This window comes from Microtus oregoni, unplaced genomic scaffold (assembly GCF_018167655.1).
Source record: "Microtus oregoni isolate MIOR12 unplaced genomic scaffold, Mior012 000026F_ref0000081, whole genome shotgun sequence".
Taxonomy (NCBI): Eukaryota; Metazoa; Chordata; class Mammalia; order Rodentia; family Cricetidae; genus Microtus; species Microtus oregoni.
Window position 1 is genome coordinate 35,044,388 of NW_024543085.1, and position 18,660 is coordinate 35,063,047.

General features: G+C 38.3%; 1 protein-coding gene across 5 annotated transcripts in view; it reads right to left on the reverse strand.

The window, feature by feature from the left end:
• Positions 1 to 18,660, reverse strand: part of LOC121463309 (serine/threonine-protein kinase B-raf) — a 118,457-nt gene that overhangs the window by 78,132 nt on the left and 21,665 nt on the right. For all 5 annotated transcript variants that reach the window (XM_041675433.1, XM_041675430.1, XM_041675432.1 and 2 more), the window contains exon 2: positions 304 to 405. In XM_041675433.1, coding sequence (XP_041531367.1) covers positions 304 to 405 — 102 coding nt within the window. The remainder of the gene's footprint in view (positions 1 to 303; positions 406 to 18,660) is intronic.

An 18,660-nucleotide genomic window follows, 5' to 3' on the forward strand; every position in this document is an offset into this window, starting at 1 on the left:
TAACTCATTTTGCTGACTATCAAAATAGTGTGCTTTCTCTTTTTAATGATTCTTCTTTTAAATTTAGGCAATATTAAAGTCTATAGGGGACATCCCTCTCAGTTTTGACATTTTCCAAATAAAACTAACCTATGTAGATTGTAACAAGTGAAAGAAAACAAAACTATGAAACCAACAAAAAGAGCAAAGCTAATTCTTCCAATATGTCTCTAATTCTACTTTTTAAAACAACCAAACTACTATTATAAAACATTTTTATAAATTTTCCCTCAAAATTACTATAAAAAGACACTAAAAACTTACCTCCAAGTATATTGATGGTGGATTATGTTCCCCACCAAATTTGTCCAATAGGGCCTCTATATGTTCCTGTGTCAATTTAATCATTTGCTTGATATTCCACACCTAAAAAAGTAAGTAAATAAAGGAATTTAAATATCAATTAGCACACGAGTTAGAAATATTTAATGGAGAAAAATAGAACATAGTAACTGTCACTATTCTCAAGATTTTAGAGAGTTTAGAGTTTTATGATTATTAATGACTATCTTAACCCTTTTTTCTATACTAGTAATATATTCTCACATATGACAGATTCAAACAATACCTGCATAGTTAGAATAAACAATCAAAACTGGCCATTGCTATATTAGGTAAAGAAGTCAGAAACAGAAATACAAACACCATACTTTCTATACTGTGGAACCTATATTTAAAATTCTACACACATATATGTACATATACAAACAGAATAACTCACAAAAATCTATCATCTTCCCCTCAAATTGGGGCTGTCCAGAAAGCAAATGCTTCTTAAGGTTTGTTAGAGAGGTGGTTAATCTTCAGTGTGAGCTTGACTAGATTTTTATTTTTTTTTTTTTTATAAAAGAATATATTGTGCACCATCACATTAGGTCTGGAGAATTTAGCCAAAATCAACTGTCTTACAATGTGCAAGCTGACTTGTTTGTTCTAAGATGAGAACAAATGAAAGGTCAGGGTACAAGGGGTCACTGAAATAGGGATTTCAGAATCACCTAGGAGACACACCTCTAGGAGTGTCTGTAAGGGCATTTACAAAGAACTTTAATGAAGAAAGAAAGACCTACTCTGAATATGGGCTGTGTCATTCCATGAACTGAGGTTGAGGTCCCAAACAGAAAAGAAAAGAGGGAGCAAACTGAGCACTAGCATTCATTTCTCTCTTTGCTTCCTACAGATGCAAGGTTGACTCATGCTCCTGATGCCTTGTCTTCCTGTAACCACATCATCCCAATAATGGAGCCTTCTTTGAAAAACTATAAGCCAGAGAAAACTTACCTTCCTTAAGTTACTTTGATCCAGGATTTTGTCACATCAGTGAGGAAAATAAGGGAACATCAAGAGAATACTTTCATGTTCCCTTTTTACTCAAGGAAAGGACAAATACATAAAACCCAGGCAAATGTCGTCTATGTAGGCAATACTATTTTTTAGATACCTTCCACACCAATACATGCATTTTTATTTCTTCTCAATAGTCGTGCAAATATTCAATTAATGATTTAAAATCTTTTAATTACATTGATGCATGGCAAACTTCTATAAATGAACAAAGATTAAAATTAAAAATACATATAAACTGGGCTGGTGAGATGGCTCAGTGGTTAAGAGCACTGACTGCTCTCCAGAGGACCCGGGTTCAATTCCCAGCACCCACATGGCAGCTCACAGCTGTCTGTAATTCCAGTTCCAGAGAATCTGACATTATTATACCAATGCACATGAAATAAAATTAAATAAACTTAAAAAAAATACAAATAAATGTTGCCATTGAAGGTTTGGTAGACACAGGTGCAGATGTAACAATAATTTTACCAGAATCTTGTCATCCAAATTGGCCTCTTCAGGAAGTAAATATTTGGCTTTTAGGGATTGGAACTTTATCTTAGGTAAAACAGAGTAAGAGATGGGCTAAATGCATAGGGCCAGAAGAACAGAGAGGAAAATTAAAGCCATATGGAGCTAACTTAGCAATGAAATTTGTTACAGCAATGGAATACTCAGATTAACATCCCCCTATAGTGGTATATTATTTGTGTTTTAATAAATAAAGCTTGGCTGAAGATCAGTGAAAAGCAGCCACACTAGTCAACCATACAGGCCAGGCATTGGAGGCACACACCTTTAATTCCAGGAGCCACACTAGTCAGTCGTACAGGCCAGGTGGTGGTGGTGCACACCTCTAATCCCAGCATTAGAGATGAATATAAAACGGAAGGAGACAGGTCTCACTCTCAGTCTCAAACTGAGAATTCATGGAGGCAAGATTGCCCATTTTCAGTTTGAGGTAGAGGTAAGAGTCAGCAGTTAGCTGCTTTGCTTTTCTGATTTTCAGGTTGAACCCCAATATCTGTCTCTGGATTTTTATTATCTCATGCTACAATTGGCACCCAACATTTAGGGCAAAAATTCACACAAAAAAGCCATTTGCCTGTGTAGCTTTACAGCCACCGTCATAGGCTGGAGTTACACATAGCTGGAGTCACTGCCCTAGTGGCAACATTTTTCTTTTTTCTCTCCTGGCGGGCTCTCCTTGAGCCCCCTTCTTGGGCTGCTGCCAAACTAGGTAGCTGCCTTGGAATCCAGTCAGGCTTTTACTGCTTTTTTGCAACAGCAATAAGCCTTAAATGCTCATCAACATTGTCAGCAGATTTGGTATGACATCTGGGACTTCATAAAGAGAGGAAATAGTTAAAAGAGAGAGTTCTGTTTTTTGTTTCTTTTCTTTTTTACCACATTAAGAAATGGGAAACACCATAACATTGCAGGGATTTGTGTCTCTGTATATGCTGGACAGTTTGAAAATGGAATGATTAAATGAGGATAACTAATTTAGATGGGATTTATGTAATACAATTGTAAACATTATCAGCATTATCATTTCTGTTGTATCACTAAAAAAGTTGGTTAATCTGAGGGCTAAGATACAGGCCTTAGAAAAACTTAATAAAACAGATCACAGAGATATTCAAATCCAGACAGAGAAATTTAATGGAGAACCAATTTTAGCATTGCATTATAAGAATATAGAGGAACAGCCTAAGGTTTTCAAAGAACCAACCTCAATATCTCCATACAGGAATCGCCAAATCAGTAAGAGCAGAATGGGCTCCTGTGCCAATGTTAGGTTTAAGGAGATTCAAGGAAGCAATAGCCTCATATGTTTTGTAAAACAAATGTTACTCTCCTGGTTGGTTTGTAAAAGAATTATCCCTAATGACTGGATAGAGTTGGTTAAAGCTGTTTTAGAGCCTGGCCCATAATTAAAACTAGTTCAGAGAAGTGGTTAAAACTATTGAATAATGTGGTAAGGCTAGAGGTATGGAAATCTCACAAGATCAACTTCTTGGAGAATGAGACTATGCTACTGTAGAAATGCACTCTTTATATAATGGTGACATCCTGGCTTTATGCTGTGCATAAAACACCTAATGCCCCTTGTAAGAAACTATACTGCTCTGGATAATAAAACAGTTAGAGAAGAGAGAACAAAAGATTCAGGAGAAAAGATAAAGTGAGCATTTTGGCAAACTTTTATAAATAAAGACCAAAATTAATAATATGAATTTCACCAGAATCTTGGCATCCAAATTGGCCTCTTCAGGATGTAAATGTTCAGGTTTTAGAGATCTGAACTTTATCTTAAGTAAAGCAGAGCACGAGATGGATTGGATGGACAGAAGGACAGAGAGCAATATTAAAACAATATGTGGCTAACATAGCAATGAACTTGGGGCATGATTTGTTACAGCAATGGAATATTCAGCATAACATTCCCCCAATCTTAGAAACAAACCATAAATTAACATATGTTTCTGCTGCGGGACAATGGTCTTTTATCCTGTCACTTGTATTATTTTTAGTAACACTGATTAGACAGTATCCAAGCAGGAAGTATAGGTGGGGCGACCAGACAGGAAATAGAGGCAGAGTGAGGAGAACAGGAGAATGCTGGGAAGAGGAAAGAGTCAGTCTGAAGTCATCACCCAGACACACAGAAAGCAAGATGTGACTGCCTTGCCGAAAAATGTACCAAGCCACGTGGCTAACACAGACAAGAATTATGGGCTAATATAAGTTATAAGAGTTAATAAGAAGCCTACACTAATAGGCCAATTAGTTTATAGTTAATGTAGGCCTCTGTGTATTTATTTGGGACTAAATGGCTGCAGGACCAGGTGGGACAGAATCCTTGGTCAACAGGTTTCAGAGAAAAATATTAAAAGGTTTTATGAAGAAGAGTCACCGACCATTCAGGTTGTACAAGAACAGGCACAACAGGTGCTGATCTTCCAACGGCAGCCAACAGCCCTACCTTTGAAATGTTTGACAAACTTATATGAGTTGTACAATGGTCTTGAACAACAAAGAAACTAAGCTGGGTGGTGGTGGCACGTGCCTTTAATCCTAGCACTCGGGAGGCAGAGGCAGGTGGATCTCTTTAAGTTCAAGGTTCGAGGCTAGCCTGAGCTACAGAGTGAGTTCTAGGACAGTCTCCAAATCTACACAGAGAAACTCTGTATTGAAAAACAAAAATAAACAACAACAAAACAATAGAGAATCTGCAGGCTTTAGAACAGCTGGTACAGGAGGAACTAGATGCACAGCATACTGAAGAATCAACCAGTCCTTGGAATTCTCCTGTATTTGTTGTTAATAAGAAATCTGAAAAATAGAGAATGGTAATAGATCCAAGAGCTGTTAATAAGGTGATTCAGTCAATGGGCTCTCTACTGTCTGGAATTCCTTTGCCTTTCCTATTGCCTAAAGGATGGCCTCTTATACTTACTGATTTTTTTCTTCAGTATACTTTTACAAGAAAAAGAAAAAATTGCCTTTACAATGCCTACTTATGATTCTCAGCCTATTAAAAGATATCAATGGATGATTCTCCCATAGAAAATGTTAAATATCCCCATCCTGTGCCAATATTTTATAAGTCAGCCATTGAAAATGGTATGTAAGTGATTTCCTCAATGTATAGTTCACCACTACATTTCCTATCAGATTCAAATGTAGATAATTTAGAAAAAAACGTTTGAAGAAAAAAAGAAAATTTTGCCTTGTTGGGGATTACAAAATTCTCCTGAAAAAATACAAAGAGGAGATTCTATTATTCATTTAGGCTATAAAATAGGTCTACAAAAAAAATTAGACCCCAAAAGTTGCAAAATAAAAGAGATCGATTGCAGGCTCTTTTTTTTGTTTTGAGATATATATATATATATATATATATATATTGTTTGTTTGTTTTTTTTTTGTTGTTGTTTTTCGAGAGAGGGTTTCTCTGTGGCTTTGGAGCCTGTCCTGGAACTAGCTCTGTAGACCAGGCTGGTCTCGAACTCACAGAGATCCACCTGCCTCTGCCTCCTGAGTGCTGGGATTAAAGGCGTGCACCACCATCGCCCGCGTTGTTCTGATATTTATTGAGCTCTACATTTTTCTCTGCTCCCCTCCCTGCCTCTCTCCTCCCCACTTCAACCCTCCCCCAAGGTCCCCATGCTCCCAATTTACTCAGAAGATCTTGTCTTTTTCTACTTCCCATGCAGATTAGATCTATGTAAGTCTCTCTTAGTGTCCTCATTGTTGTCTAAGTTCTCTGGGATTGTAGTTTGTAGGTTGGTTTTCTTTGCTTTATGTTTAAGGACCACCTATGAGTGAGCACATGTGGTAATTTTCTTTCTGTGTCTGGGTTACCTCACTCAAAATAATGTTTTCTAGCTCCATCCATTTTCCTGCAAAATTCAAGATGTCATTACTTTTTCTGCTGCGTAGTACTCCATTGTGTGAATATACTACATTTTTCTTATCCTGTCTTCTGTGGAGGGACATTTAGGTTATTTCCAGGTTCTGACTATGACAAACAAAGCTGCTATGAACATAGTTGAGCAGATGTCCTTGTGGCATGATTGAGCATCCTTTGGATATATACCCAAAAGTGGTTATTACTGGGACTTGAGGAAGGTTGTTTCCTAATTTTCTGAGAAATCACCATACTGACATCCAAAGGTGTTGTACCAGCTTGCATTCCCACCAGCAATGCAGAAGTGTTCCCTCTAGCATAAATTGTCATCAGTGTTTTTGATCTTGGCCATTCTTACAGATGTAAGATAGAATCTCAGAGTTGTTTTGATTTGCATTTCTCTGATGACTAAGGATGTTGAACATGTTCTTAAGTGTCTTTCAGCCATTTTAGATTCTTCTGTTGAGAGTTCTCTGTTTAGGTCTGTACTCCATTTTTTTTTTATTGGATTATGTGATCTTTTGGTGTCCAATCTCTTGAGTTCTTTGTATATTTTGGAGATCAGACCTCTGTCTGATGTGGGGTTAGTGAAGATCTTTTCCCATTCTGTAGGCTATTGTTTTGACTTATTGACCGTGTCCTTTGCTTTACAGAAGCTTTTCAGTTTCAGGAGATCCCATTTATTAATTGTTTCTCTCAGTGTCTGTGCTGCTGGGGTTATATTTAGGAAGTGGTTCCCTGTGCCAATGCATTCAAGTGTACTTCCCAGATTGCAGACTCTTAATGACTTCCAAAGATTGCTAGGAGACATTTCCCATCTACAGCACACTGTTGGGATAGGTCTTGATGACCTGATTAAGGTAAGCAAAACCTTAGATGTTGACAAGGACTTAAACAGTCCCAGGGAATTATCAGCTGAAATTGAGAAAGGAATGGCTTTGATTGAAGAAAAATTACAGAAGGCACATGCATGTCGTGTGGATCTGAATCTTAACTGCATTCTGGTCATATTACCTTCCAAACATTCCCCTACAGAAATTTTAATGCAAAGGAAAGATATTATCTTAGAATGGATCTAATCTCAGCAGTAGAGAGGAATATTAGATGGGAGGAGATAGGTCTCAGTCTCAAACTGAGGATTCATAGAGGCAGAATCACCCATTTTTGGTTTGAGGTAGAGGTAAAAGCCAGTGGCTGGCTGCTTTGCTTTTCTGATCTTCAGGTTGAACCCCAATATCGGTCTCTGGGTCTTTATTATTATTATCGGTCTCTGGGTCTTTATTATTCGTGCTACAATCTTCTTGTTCCCCAACTCATAAATTATTAATAACATTGCTAATTTCTACAATCTACAAATTTCAATGGTTTAATGGGCACAGACAATTTCTAAGTTAGGCAGATCCTTGAGACTTGCTGGTCAATCAGCCTAGTGTAATTGCAGAGCAACAAATCCCAGTCACAGACCTTGTCACAAAATACCAAGGCAGGACCAATGATATAGCTCAGTGAGTAAAATCACTTGTGGCTCAAGCCTAACATCTTACTCTCACGAGGAGGGTACAAGGTCCTTGGGCTCACGTATAGCATGAGGGAAACCAGTAACGTTAAATAAACATACAGGCTTTTCTCTTTAATGGAAGGGATTTATACCCATTTCTGCTCAGAAAGCTGGAAATGAATTTAGTTTATAAATAACTCAGTGATCTTTGCTACCTGTAGGGTCAGGCCTCACCTGAATGCCCCAGACTATTATTCTTTCCAGACTCCTGAGCATTGTTTCTGTCATTAGAACCCATTCTTAGGAAAGAGGTCACAGGTACTTTGAAAAGACATGTTCCTTGCAATAGGGTTTCAAAATAGTCACACCCTAAACTTTATTGTGCTAACTGTCACCAGAAAATGTTTTCCAAGTTGTATTGTGTTTAAGTATGTCTAAAATAAGAGTCAAACTCTAGGAGTTTAACCAACACTGACTTACTAAGTTGTGTTGAACTTGATTTCCTTCTTGCCTCACTTGGATTTTATTCTGCAGGGACCGCCAAACTCTCAATCTCTGGATCATACAGTGCAAAAAGTGAAACCACTTCTGAGAGTTGTCCTCTGACCGCCATGCACGAGGACTATGATACACGTTCAACTGTACTTATACACACGTGTCACACACACAAATAATAAAATTATTTTTTAAAAAGAACATGTGAAATGGCTCAACCGGTAAGAGCACTTTCCAACAAGCCTGACAATCTGACTTCAATTCCCAGTACTTTTATGGTGGAAAAAGAAAACTATGTTCTACAAATGTCCTCTGGTGATATTTTGTTTGAGTTTTAACAAATAATGCTTGCCCGAAAATCAGAGTGCAGAGGCCAGGCGGTGGTGGCACACACCTTTAATCCCAGGTTTTGGGAAACCGAATTAAATAGATCTCTGTGAGTTCAAGGCTCACCCTGGCCTATACCAGATTGATCCAGTATCAAAGAGAAACAAAGCCAGGCTGTGTTGGGCCACACCTTTAGTCCTAGCACCAGGGAGGTGGAAACGGGGAAGTGATGTGGCTGGGCAGAGAAGAATATTAAGGCCGAGAGAGATAGGAGCTCAGTCTGAGGCAGTTAGTCTCAGGATGCAGTCCGGCTGAGGATGCAGTTTGAAGAGGCAGCAGAGGACAGGATTGCTCCTTTCGGTCGGAGGATTTGGTATAGTCTCTCTAGTGGCTGACTGCACTGCTTCTCTGATCTCTCAGCTCTCACCCCCTAATATCTGACTCTGGGTTTTTTTTATTAAGAACAATTAGAATTAGTGCTCCATGATTCTTTGACCACCGCACACTCGGCATAACATGCTTATGCCACTCTCCACAACCACCATTATACACAATAGATAAGTGTAAGGTTAAAAAAGATTCTACAACTGGGGTGACGAGAATCATGACTGCGAGTCCATGAATACACAGCACTCACTTCGAAGAGTCTCCAATCAGACTCCCATTTTGAAAAGAGGCCTAGACTTACAGAACTGCAAAGAATTCTACTATATTCAACTTAGTCTTTTACTCACAAATACTACGAGCAACACTCAGAAGATACTGAAAATCCAACAAGTCAAAAAAAATTACAATAACTTTAAGACTCAACAATCTCCAACAAGTGGGGGGATAAGAAAAAGGCTTAAGTGGTGTAGAGTAAAAATGAATGCTTAGGGGTTTAATGTATTTTTAAAATAATATTTTACAGGGAGTACTTCATGGTATATGAATGTTTTACAGCTATAATTTTTTTTGTTTTGTTTTTCGAGACAGGGTTTCTCTGTGGTTTTGGAGCCTGTCCTGGAACTAGCTCTTGTAGACCAGGCTGGTCCTCGAACTCATAGAGATCCGCCTGCCTCTGCCTCCCGAGTGCTGGGATTAAAGGCATGCGCCACCACCGCCCGGCCTACAGCTATAATTGTTTTATATTCAACAGAAAAATAGTACCTTGGGCTAGAAAGATGGCTCAGTGGTTATGAATACTTGCTATTCTTGCAGAGGACCCAGGTTTAGTTCCCAGCACCCATATGGTAGCTCACAACCATCCACAAACATATACATAGTGCATGTAAATACATGCAAGCAAATTACTCATATATATAAAATAAAATTTAAAGAAAGCCATATCTGGCTTTGTTACAGAAATTCTGTCACTGCTCCACTAGCCAACTGGTTAGGCCCAAAGGGCGGAGTTGTATTGAAGAGTATGTGATCTGAATAAAATGCCTGACAGCAGGACGCACACTTTCTTGGACAGTGGCCAGACTGGCAGCAAGCCATCAGAGCAATCACGGCAGTGGTGGCTTGGTTCAGAGTCCCCATCCCCATGGGGAATGAGGAGGCAGTGATGGCAGTAGCCGAGAACTGGACCCCCAGCAGGAACAGTAGGGCTTCCGGTGATAAAGTCCAGATTCCTCATTCTATCTTGTAATGACTGTGCATGGATTTTGCTATTAATAAAAAGGTAAGGCAATCCCCTAACTTCCTCCTTTATGGCTCATTTACTATATATGGTTTTTCATCTCCCCCCAAATTTTTATTTTAATTTTGTAATTCTAATATTAAAATCTCTCCAGTTATTCATTTAACTTGCTCTGTACACTCTAATAACTAGAAAGTGCTAAGAATATTGTACCATACATAGTATGTCAGCCTTAGACAGAGCTTACCTTGTACCAGGCACTGTTTATATACTTCTCTCTATTAGTTCATTCAACTATTAACAACTCCTCCCAACACCTCAATAAGTGTCTTGGTTTTAGTCCTTGACCTCATGAAATATATATTCTAGCTGTATAAAGTCAAGCATTAAAGAAACATAGTATATGTCAGACTGTGATTTAAAAAACTAACAAAAACAAAACAAAAGGTGAGCTGGAGACCAGGATATAGATGGGTGGCTATTGATCTGAAGGAAGGGGAACAACCTCAGAATGCACATATGAAAGAGATAGCCAGTAAAACAGAGGAGGAACAAATGCAAAGACATTAGGATAAAGAAAAAAATGATTTGTGTGTGACAGGTTGATTGCATTAATGCCCCCAATAAATGGCTTTCTAATAGGCATACCTCTTAGTCTGTAACTTTGCAAGTCTTCTTTTTACTCTGACCCTGGGCTTCTTCAAGTGGCTTGGCTTTTCTTGTGGTATCTTGCAACATGGTATTAGTAAACATGACCCAAGCAGAGGTTTGAAATGCCAATATGAACTATTTCTTGCTATCTTGCACAACTGAACTTTGCTTGCTCTTTCACCTCTGATCTGCTCAACTCTAAGAACATGCCTCTGCTAGCCTACTAGCAACCCGTTGTGCCACTTAAAGCTATTCTAGAATAGCAAGCTATCTAGAACCGCCAACTGGTCATAGATAACGTGATTTGGACTCAGCCAACATTAGTGTAGTCCACAATAGCATGCTTTCACAATGGAAAATAATGGTTGTTTAAGTACTAAGCTTTAGAATGCTTTATTAACAGAAAATACACTGTACAGAAATATGCAACACAATATACACAAAGTATACATGAATGTTTCTAACAGTAATATTACTAATAGTCAAAAATGTGAAAACAAGATAGACATTATTATGCATGTTTGTAATTCCAACACTTGGGGGATATAGGCAGGAGGATTAGGAGTTTAAGGCCAGCCTTAGCTATATAACAAATTCAAGAATAGACAGGGCTACATAAGACCCAACCTTAGGAAAAGCAGGAGAGGCTGAGGAAGTGGATCAGTTGGCAAAGTGCTTATTATCCAAGCATGAGGACCTGAACTCAGATCCCTAGTGAAAACAACCGATTTGTCTACCAGTTAATAACTAAGTAAAATGTAGGATAGCCATTCAAATAAAATTTTATGTCAAAAGAAGGAGATAAACCATCAACATATAAATATGGACTACAGCATAAACTAATCTTGAAAATGTTGTACTATGGGAAAAGAAGCTATAGGATTTTAAAATGTCCACAAAATAGGGAAATCTAGAGAAAGAAATAGATTAATAGATTAGTTGATCAGGAATGAAAATATAGCGGGATTAAGAGAGGATGGCCAGCCGGGCGGTGGTGGCGCACGCCTTTAATCCCAGCACTCGGGAGGCAGAGGCAGGCGGATCTCTGTGAGTTCGAGACCAGCCTGGTCTACAAGAGATAGTTCCAGGACAGGTTCCAAAGCCAAAGAGAAACCCTGTCTCGAAAAACAAAACAAAACAAAACAAAAAAAAAAGAGAGAGGATGGCTAAGAGTTTTTCAGGGACATCAAAATACTTTACAGCTAATTTTGGTAACAGTGAGAAAGATCAGAGGCCATCCTTCCCTGGAGCATTTAAATAATGTTTAATAATTTAAACATTTAAATAATGTTAAAATAATTATTACTACTAGTATTATGCTCTTTAACTTCATACTATAAGCATTCCTGGTGTTCCCCTTTGGGGGAAATGGGGCAATGACTATATGTATTTGTTTTTCCTGCCCTGGGTGCCTTGAGTGAAAAAAACTATCAGTCAAATAAAGAACCAGCAGGATTATCCTTCTGCTAGTACCAGCCATCTGGAATACTCCATGGACATTTTGAAAAACAAAAACAAACAAACAAAAAAACCCTACAAAATTATCATAACTGATTGTTCTGATCCCTGAAGGGACAGTCCTAATTAGCTTGAGCTGTGTGACATGGTCTGCACTAGCCATTTGCTTTGGTCAACAGGCTATATCCCAGAAATCATTCTCATCTAGCTGGAGGGGAAACATTTTCCCTGGTGGCCTAGTATGACTGCTATAACTGGTCCAAAGACACAAGGCTGTGATTGGGTTCAAACACAAGCCTCAGTGGCTGTTTTACAATTGGTGTTATAATACAAGTATGTTATTAGTTTAAAACAATTCTTGATAGTTTTGATTGTGGTAGAAGGAAAGTCTGTGATGGTCTAAATACCCCTTTCTGAAGCTATAGAAGCAAGCTATACAGATTTGCTCTATCAGTAACCTGAGGCATTCCCTGAGCTGCCTCTCCATCTCTGGGGAGGAAATGTTAGGCCCAACAAAAAGCTTCTCTAGCCAGGTGGTGGTGGCGCACGCCTTTAATCCCAGCACTTGGGAGGCAGAGGCAGGCGGATCTCTGTGAGTTAGAGACCAGCCTGGTCTACAAGAGCTAGTTCCAGGACAGGCTCCAAAACCACAGAGAAACCCTGTCTCGAAAAAAAAAAAAAAAAGCTTCTCTAGTTTTTCCCACCTATTTTTAGCTGTGTAGGCTGAGCTGGTAACAAAAGGATAGGAGCATGGTGGAGTCAGTGGAACAGAAGTAGCAACAACAGGCCAAGCAGTCAAAGTGGAAAGGCAGTCAGGCAGCTGCTAGAACTATAAAACTGAACAGTTTAAGAATGGCTAGGGCAGGAAGAAGGGCAATGGAAGGTGGTGGTAAAGTTAAAGAAAGATAAATGACAGTAAGGAGCCAAAGAAAAGAACTGGATACCAGAGTCACCAGAAATGTTACAGAGATCTATCAAATCTTAAGGATTAATAGTTTCAGATACTGTGGATCAAGAAAGTAACAGTGGTCAAGCTTCAGGGCCAAGAAGTCCCACCCTTCCTAGGTCTACAAAAAAGCTTTAATGCCTTGTGGTGGCGCACGCCTTTAGCCCCAGCAGAACAACAACAACAACAACAACAAAGCTTTAACTTAAAAGGCCCGCAGTAGATAAGAGACAGAAAGGGTTACTACTGGTCCTACCTGTTACTGCCATTGTTTGTGGCTATCAAACACAGAGGGAAACAAAACCTGGTAAAGATCAGCATCTTAGTAATTTCTCTTTGTGTGTTCATGATTCTATGGGGACAGAACAAAGTGAGACTGGCTTGGCTGATTAGCAACAAGGGTTGTTTTCATAGTGCTGTTAACCTACTAAAAGTCTCTGATTTGTACCCTCTTTTCATGTGTGTATATGATGCATGTACATATGTATAGTGTGCATGGTTGTGCCACAGAACATGTGTGGAAGTCAGAAGACAACCTGAGGTGTAAGTATTCACCTTTCACTTGCCTGATCTGTGAGCTTCTGGGAAGTCTCCTACCATCTATTACATTGGGATTACAGATGTGTGCTAGCAAATTTGACCTTATGTGAGATTAATTGCAACTTTAAAACACCTCCAGAAAGAGTCAAATATGATTCAGCATTGAAATAAATTTTAAGTATGGGCAATCTTTGTTAAGCATAAATAAAAGAAATTAAAAGCTTAGCAGATGGTAACTCACATGGAAACATGGCATACTCAATTCATGTCATTTAAACAGATGTGAAAAAAAGAGAAAAACAGTGAGAGAAAAAGAAACGAATAAGACATTGCATGTAAATCCACAAATCTGAGAATGGAGACCAGTGGTGAACCTTAAAGTCAAGGTTAAAAGAGAGACAATCAGGCCTTTTCTTGTCAAGAAAGCATAGGAGAAAATACATATGCTGAGTATTTGAATGACATCGCTTCACAAGAATTACACACACCTGCCACAAAGGAAAGTTATGACATAGACAGCAAAACTGTTCTGCAATTTGCTAAAAGTCTAATTCTATTAAAACTTTTAAGATTAACTTTCTAAGATTAAATAATAATAATAATGAAGCAAAGGCTGCTGAGATGGCTTGTGGCAGGTTCCCGTGTAATACTTGTGAGCAAGCCTGACTAGATGAATTTGAGCCCAGAATCCATATCAAGAAAGGCTCCTGTCTGTAACTCTAGCAATTCTATGGCAAGATGGAAGGCAAGACAGAAGAACTGGCTAGAAGCTTGTATATACAGTGGCAGAAACAAAAGAGCTCTTACCTCAAAAATAAGGTGGCAAGAGTCCCCAAAAGTGGTGGTACTCCAGATCACCACACATGTGTACACACGTACATACACAAAGTATTTTTTAAAAATGGAAGCTAGTGATTTTTAAGTGTAAAATGTGCACACTTTTTAAGATTTATTTTTAAAATAAATTTAAAAGTATAAACAAGACAGACATGATGGTTCATGCCTACAGTCCCAGTTAAGGTGGGAAGAAAGTCTGATTCCAGGACTCAGGGCTAGCTTTAGCAACCCAGGGAAGAGACCTGTCTCAAAAATTAAAATGAGTAGAATAAAATGAAATTAAATAAGGCACTGAAATTATATTGAGCAAAATAGAAACAGACTTTTAAGATACTTTAAAATGTCAAAGAAAAATCTCAATTCCATACTTAACATTTTAGATTGCCCTCATCTTTACACCTAACAGCCTCATTGCAGAGTGATACACAGGTCTCAGGTTCCAGGCAATTTTGTCACCTGAAGTTCTGAGAGGCACTTCTATTTCCAAACCCCACTCTTTGCCTTAAGTAAGTAGGGAGAAAAGTTCTACCCTACTGTACTTTCCAAGTACTCCCCTATCCTGAATACAGCTAAAGCAAAAAAGAGAGACCCATGAAGAGAATTTCTGTGATTCACTGTGAATCTAAATTATTCCCTAGTCAGATTAATCACGTGCAACTTTCTCAAAAAAGTATCCTTTTTTCCCTCTGCCTAACAAGTGACTCTGTAAAAAAAAAAAAAAAACAACTCTTAATAAATTTGTTGTATATACAAATCAAAATTTTAAGGGCCTCTGAGTTTTTGCCACAAAATATTTCTACTCAAAATCTGCGGAGAAAAGGTAATGTTTCAAGTATTTATGCCTGGAGAGTACAGCCTGAAAAAGAGATGGTAAATTCTACCACCAATATACCTCCTACATTCCTTAGAATGTAGATTGCCTAGGTCTCTTCCACAGAATCAACATCTACTTTCTCCATAAGAAATGAGCTCATTTAGCCGGGCGGTGGTGGCGCACGCCTTTAATCCCAGCACTCGGGAGGCAGAGGCAGGCGGATCTCTGTGAGTTCGAGGCCAGCCTGGTTTACAGAGCTAGTTCCAGGACAGGCTCTAAAAACCACAGAGAAAAACCAAAACCAAAAAAAAAAAAAAAAAAAAAAAAAAAGAAAAGAAATGAGCTCATTTAAACACCTGGGAAGCCCACACTAGGCTTCTAATGCTGACATTTTTGGAAGGGAGGATATAGTATCTTACTTTGTTTAGCCCAAACTCACCTAGAACCTAAAACTCATGATCTTTAAGATCCTGTCTCTAAAACACTGTATTAAAGACATCAGTCAACCATGTTCAACCACTAACACTGATTTTCCTTATAAGCCTTTCCCTTATAAGAGTTGCTGCAGTCATGGTGTCTCTTCACAGCAATAGAAACCATGACTAAGACAAGGGGAAAATGGTCTCAAATCTACCTGAAGAAATTTGAAAAAGTCACATAAACCAGAATTTAAAAAGTATCATTGCAAATGAACAACAAAACTACAACCCAGTTAAACAATGATGTGATTTGAATACAGTTTTCTCAAGATAAACAAAACGGCCAACAAACACATGAAAAAGTGATTTGCCATCATTCGAAAATGCAAACCAAAACTACAATGAGATGTTTATTCATAGCTATTACCATTGTCCTTAAAATTAAGTAGAGAACACATACAGACATACATAACCACTGAGCCATCAGTCAGCTTACTGTTTTTGCTTTGTTTGCCTGAAGCTTGCTGTGGAGACCAGGCTGACCTTGAACTCACAGGATTCACCTGACTCTCCCTCTGAGCTAGTGTGATAGGCTTGTGCCACCACGTCTGGCTCCCAAATCTCTCTCTCTCTTTTTTTTTTGTTTTGTTTTGTTTTGTTTTTTCGAGACAGGGTTTCTCTGTGGCTTTGGAGCCTGTCCTGGAACTAGCTCTGTAGACCAGGCTGGTCTCGAACTCACAGAGATCCGCCTGTCTCTGCCTCCCGAGTGCTGGGATTAAAGGCGTGCACCACCATCGCCCGGCCTCCCAAATCTCTTTTTAAAAAAGATTTTATTATTTTGAGGTTTGTTCAGCAGTTAAGAGCATCAGTTGCTCTTTCAGAGGATGCAGGTTTGAGTCCAATAGCCACATGGTGGCTAACAACCAGCTAGAATTCCAATCCAGGGATCCAACACACTTTTCTGGCCTCTTTGGGCACCAAGTATACAAATGGTACATACATACATGTATGTATAACAGCCGTGCAACTCAATTTTTAAGGATTTTACTATTTTTACTTATGTGTATGTGTCTTCACGTATGTATATAGACATGTATGTGTACAACTGCCTGTGTGGGCCTGAAGTACTAGAGCTAGAGGTACAGGCAGTATAAGCCCTACCTGATGTGCCTGCTGAGAACTGCAAGGACAACAAGTATTTTTAACCACTGAGCCTTCTCTCAAGCACTATTTATTCCAAATTGAGACAATCAGTCACTTCCTGAGTTACACAGCTTAATGTCATTAGTCAAACAAACTATTATCATTTCTCTTTCTAAACTATTTACAAAGGTATCAATCATTTTCCCCATTTCTTTCCACCTAGCTCCATTCCATGCTATCATTCATCCATTCTCCAGTCAGAAAGAAATCCCTAAAACACACCTGACCACTTTACTTCCCTTGCTTTACAAGTTTAGTGGATGTCAGGCAGTGGCGGAGAACATCTTTAACCCCAACACCTTGGAGGCAGTGGCAAGCAGATCTCTGGGTTCGAGACCAGCGTAGTCTACATAGTGAGTCCCAGCACAGCCAGGGCTACAAAAAGAAACCCTGTCCTAAAAAACAAAAGTAAAACAAAACCAAAAATATTCAGTGGATCCCCAATAAAAAGTAAATCCATACTTTAGAAAATCCGTTTTTATTGTGCCTCATTGGGTACTGTTCTTTTTATCTCTTATACCCACAATTCATATATGTTATTCCTTTTCTGAAGCATTCTTTGCACAGTAGTTTTCCAAATCGTAACTGCTTAATTCAACTCTCATTTTTTAATAGTGCCTTTTCTCATCTCAATCTATACTGCATCTACTGGATCTTCATTAAACTCTCACAACACTCCATGCTCTTTCTTTTAGAATGTATCACAATTTAGAATCTGTAACTGTATATGCATTTTCTAAATGTGTTTAATAGCAGTCTTATTGCAGAGACCACATGTAAACACAAGCACATACAATAAAAATTTTAAATGCAGTATTTTACTGTTATAAAGTGGTTTCTAATCTGGTCAGGAGTATATTTTGTAACATTTATTCTGGAAATAATGCTTAGGTTAATCAGTAAGTCAGACAGGTCCAAGAAGGAGGCAATTCCATTAAAAGAATCCTACAACTAGTGGCAATAAAGTAGTAAGAGTCTGACCGTCCGTTGATAAATTAAATATTTTTACAACCCTGTAATGTACCAAAGAAGCAGTGTTGGTTCAGGGAATAAACAAATATTCCAAAAGGGAACTGTAAACACATTTTGTGTAGTAATTCAACTCTGAATTTAGATGACTGAGAAGATTAAGAGAAATTATAATCTCAACTTGAAAATAAATCACCATAAGCCCACCACTGAGGTGGATGCAAAAGAAGCAGTTATGGCTGGTGGCTGATGAACTGAAAAGGTCTGATAAATCAGGTCATGGTAAAAATGCAGACACAGACTGCACACATTAAACATTAAAACTATAAAATGAACATTCTCAATTCTTAGGGTCAAGGATCTTCCTTTAAGTATGACACTTAGCCTAACAGCAAATATTTCTTGAAATGGACAATCAACATAACTTGATGATCTAACTTGGTCAATTTTATGTAAGAGAACAAAAACTACTTTCTTTTTTTAATATTACGGCTGCAATGACACAAAATGAACAGTAGGTTACAATATAATGGTCAAAGTGTGACCTTTATAATGGGCACACAGTTGAAGGCCCTCTTTAGCGGAGATGTTAGCTGGCTAAATTATTTAGTACTATATTCATATAAAACATTATAAAGAATCAACTCTTCATAGTCAATTACACAAATAAATCACAGTTTCTTCAAATAGTTTAAATCTCGCTGGGGTTAGTTTCAGAGAAACATGTACATATGGTCAAAAGGCACACTGAAGACTTCAGGGTTCACACAGTAAAGAACTTGACTGGTGCTCCCCTCTTACACATTGGCCTTAATGTGAGACACTATGACTTAAATATATGAAGTAGATAATTGTATGGATTATGTTATCCAGTTTTAATTAAGCCTTATAGAATGACAAGTGGTTTGATAGAACAAGCAGTATTGAATATAAAACTATAACTTCTAAAGAAAAGTCAAAGTTAATGCTTTTTCTGCTCTTAGCACAAGCTATTAGACCAATAGGAAAGAAAATCACACAACACAAGGAACTAATCCAGTGGTTCTCAACTAGAAATGGCTTGCCCCCCCCCCACCCCGACATCTTCAAGTGTC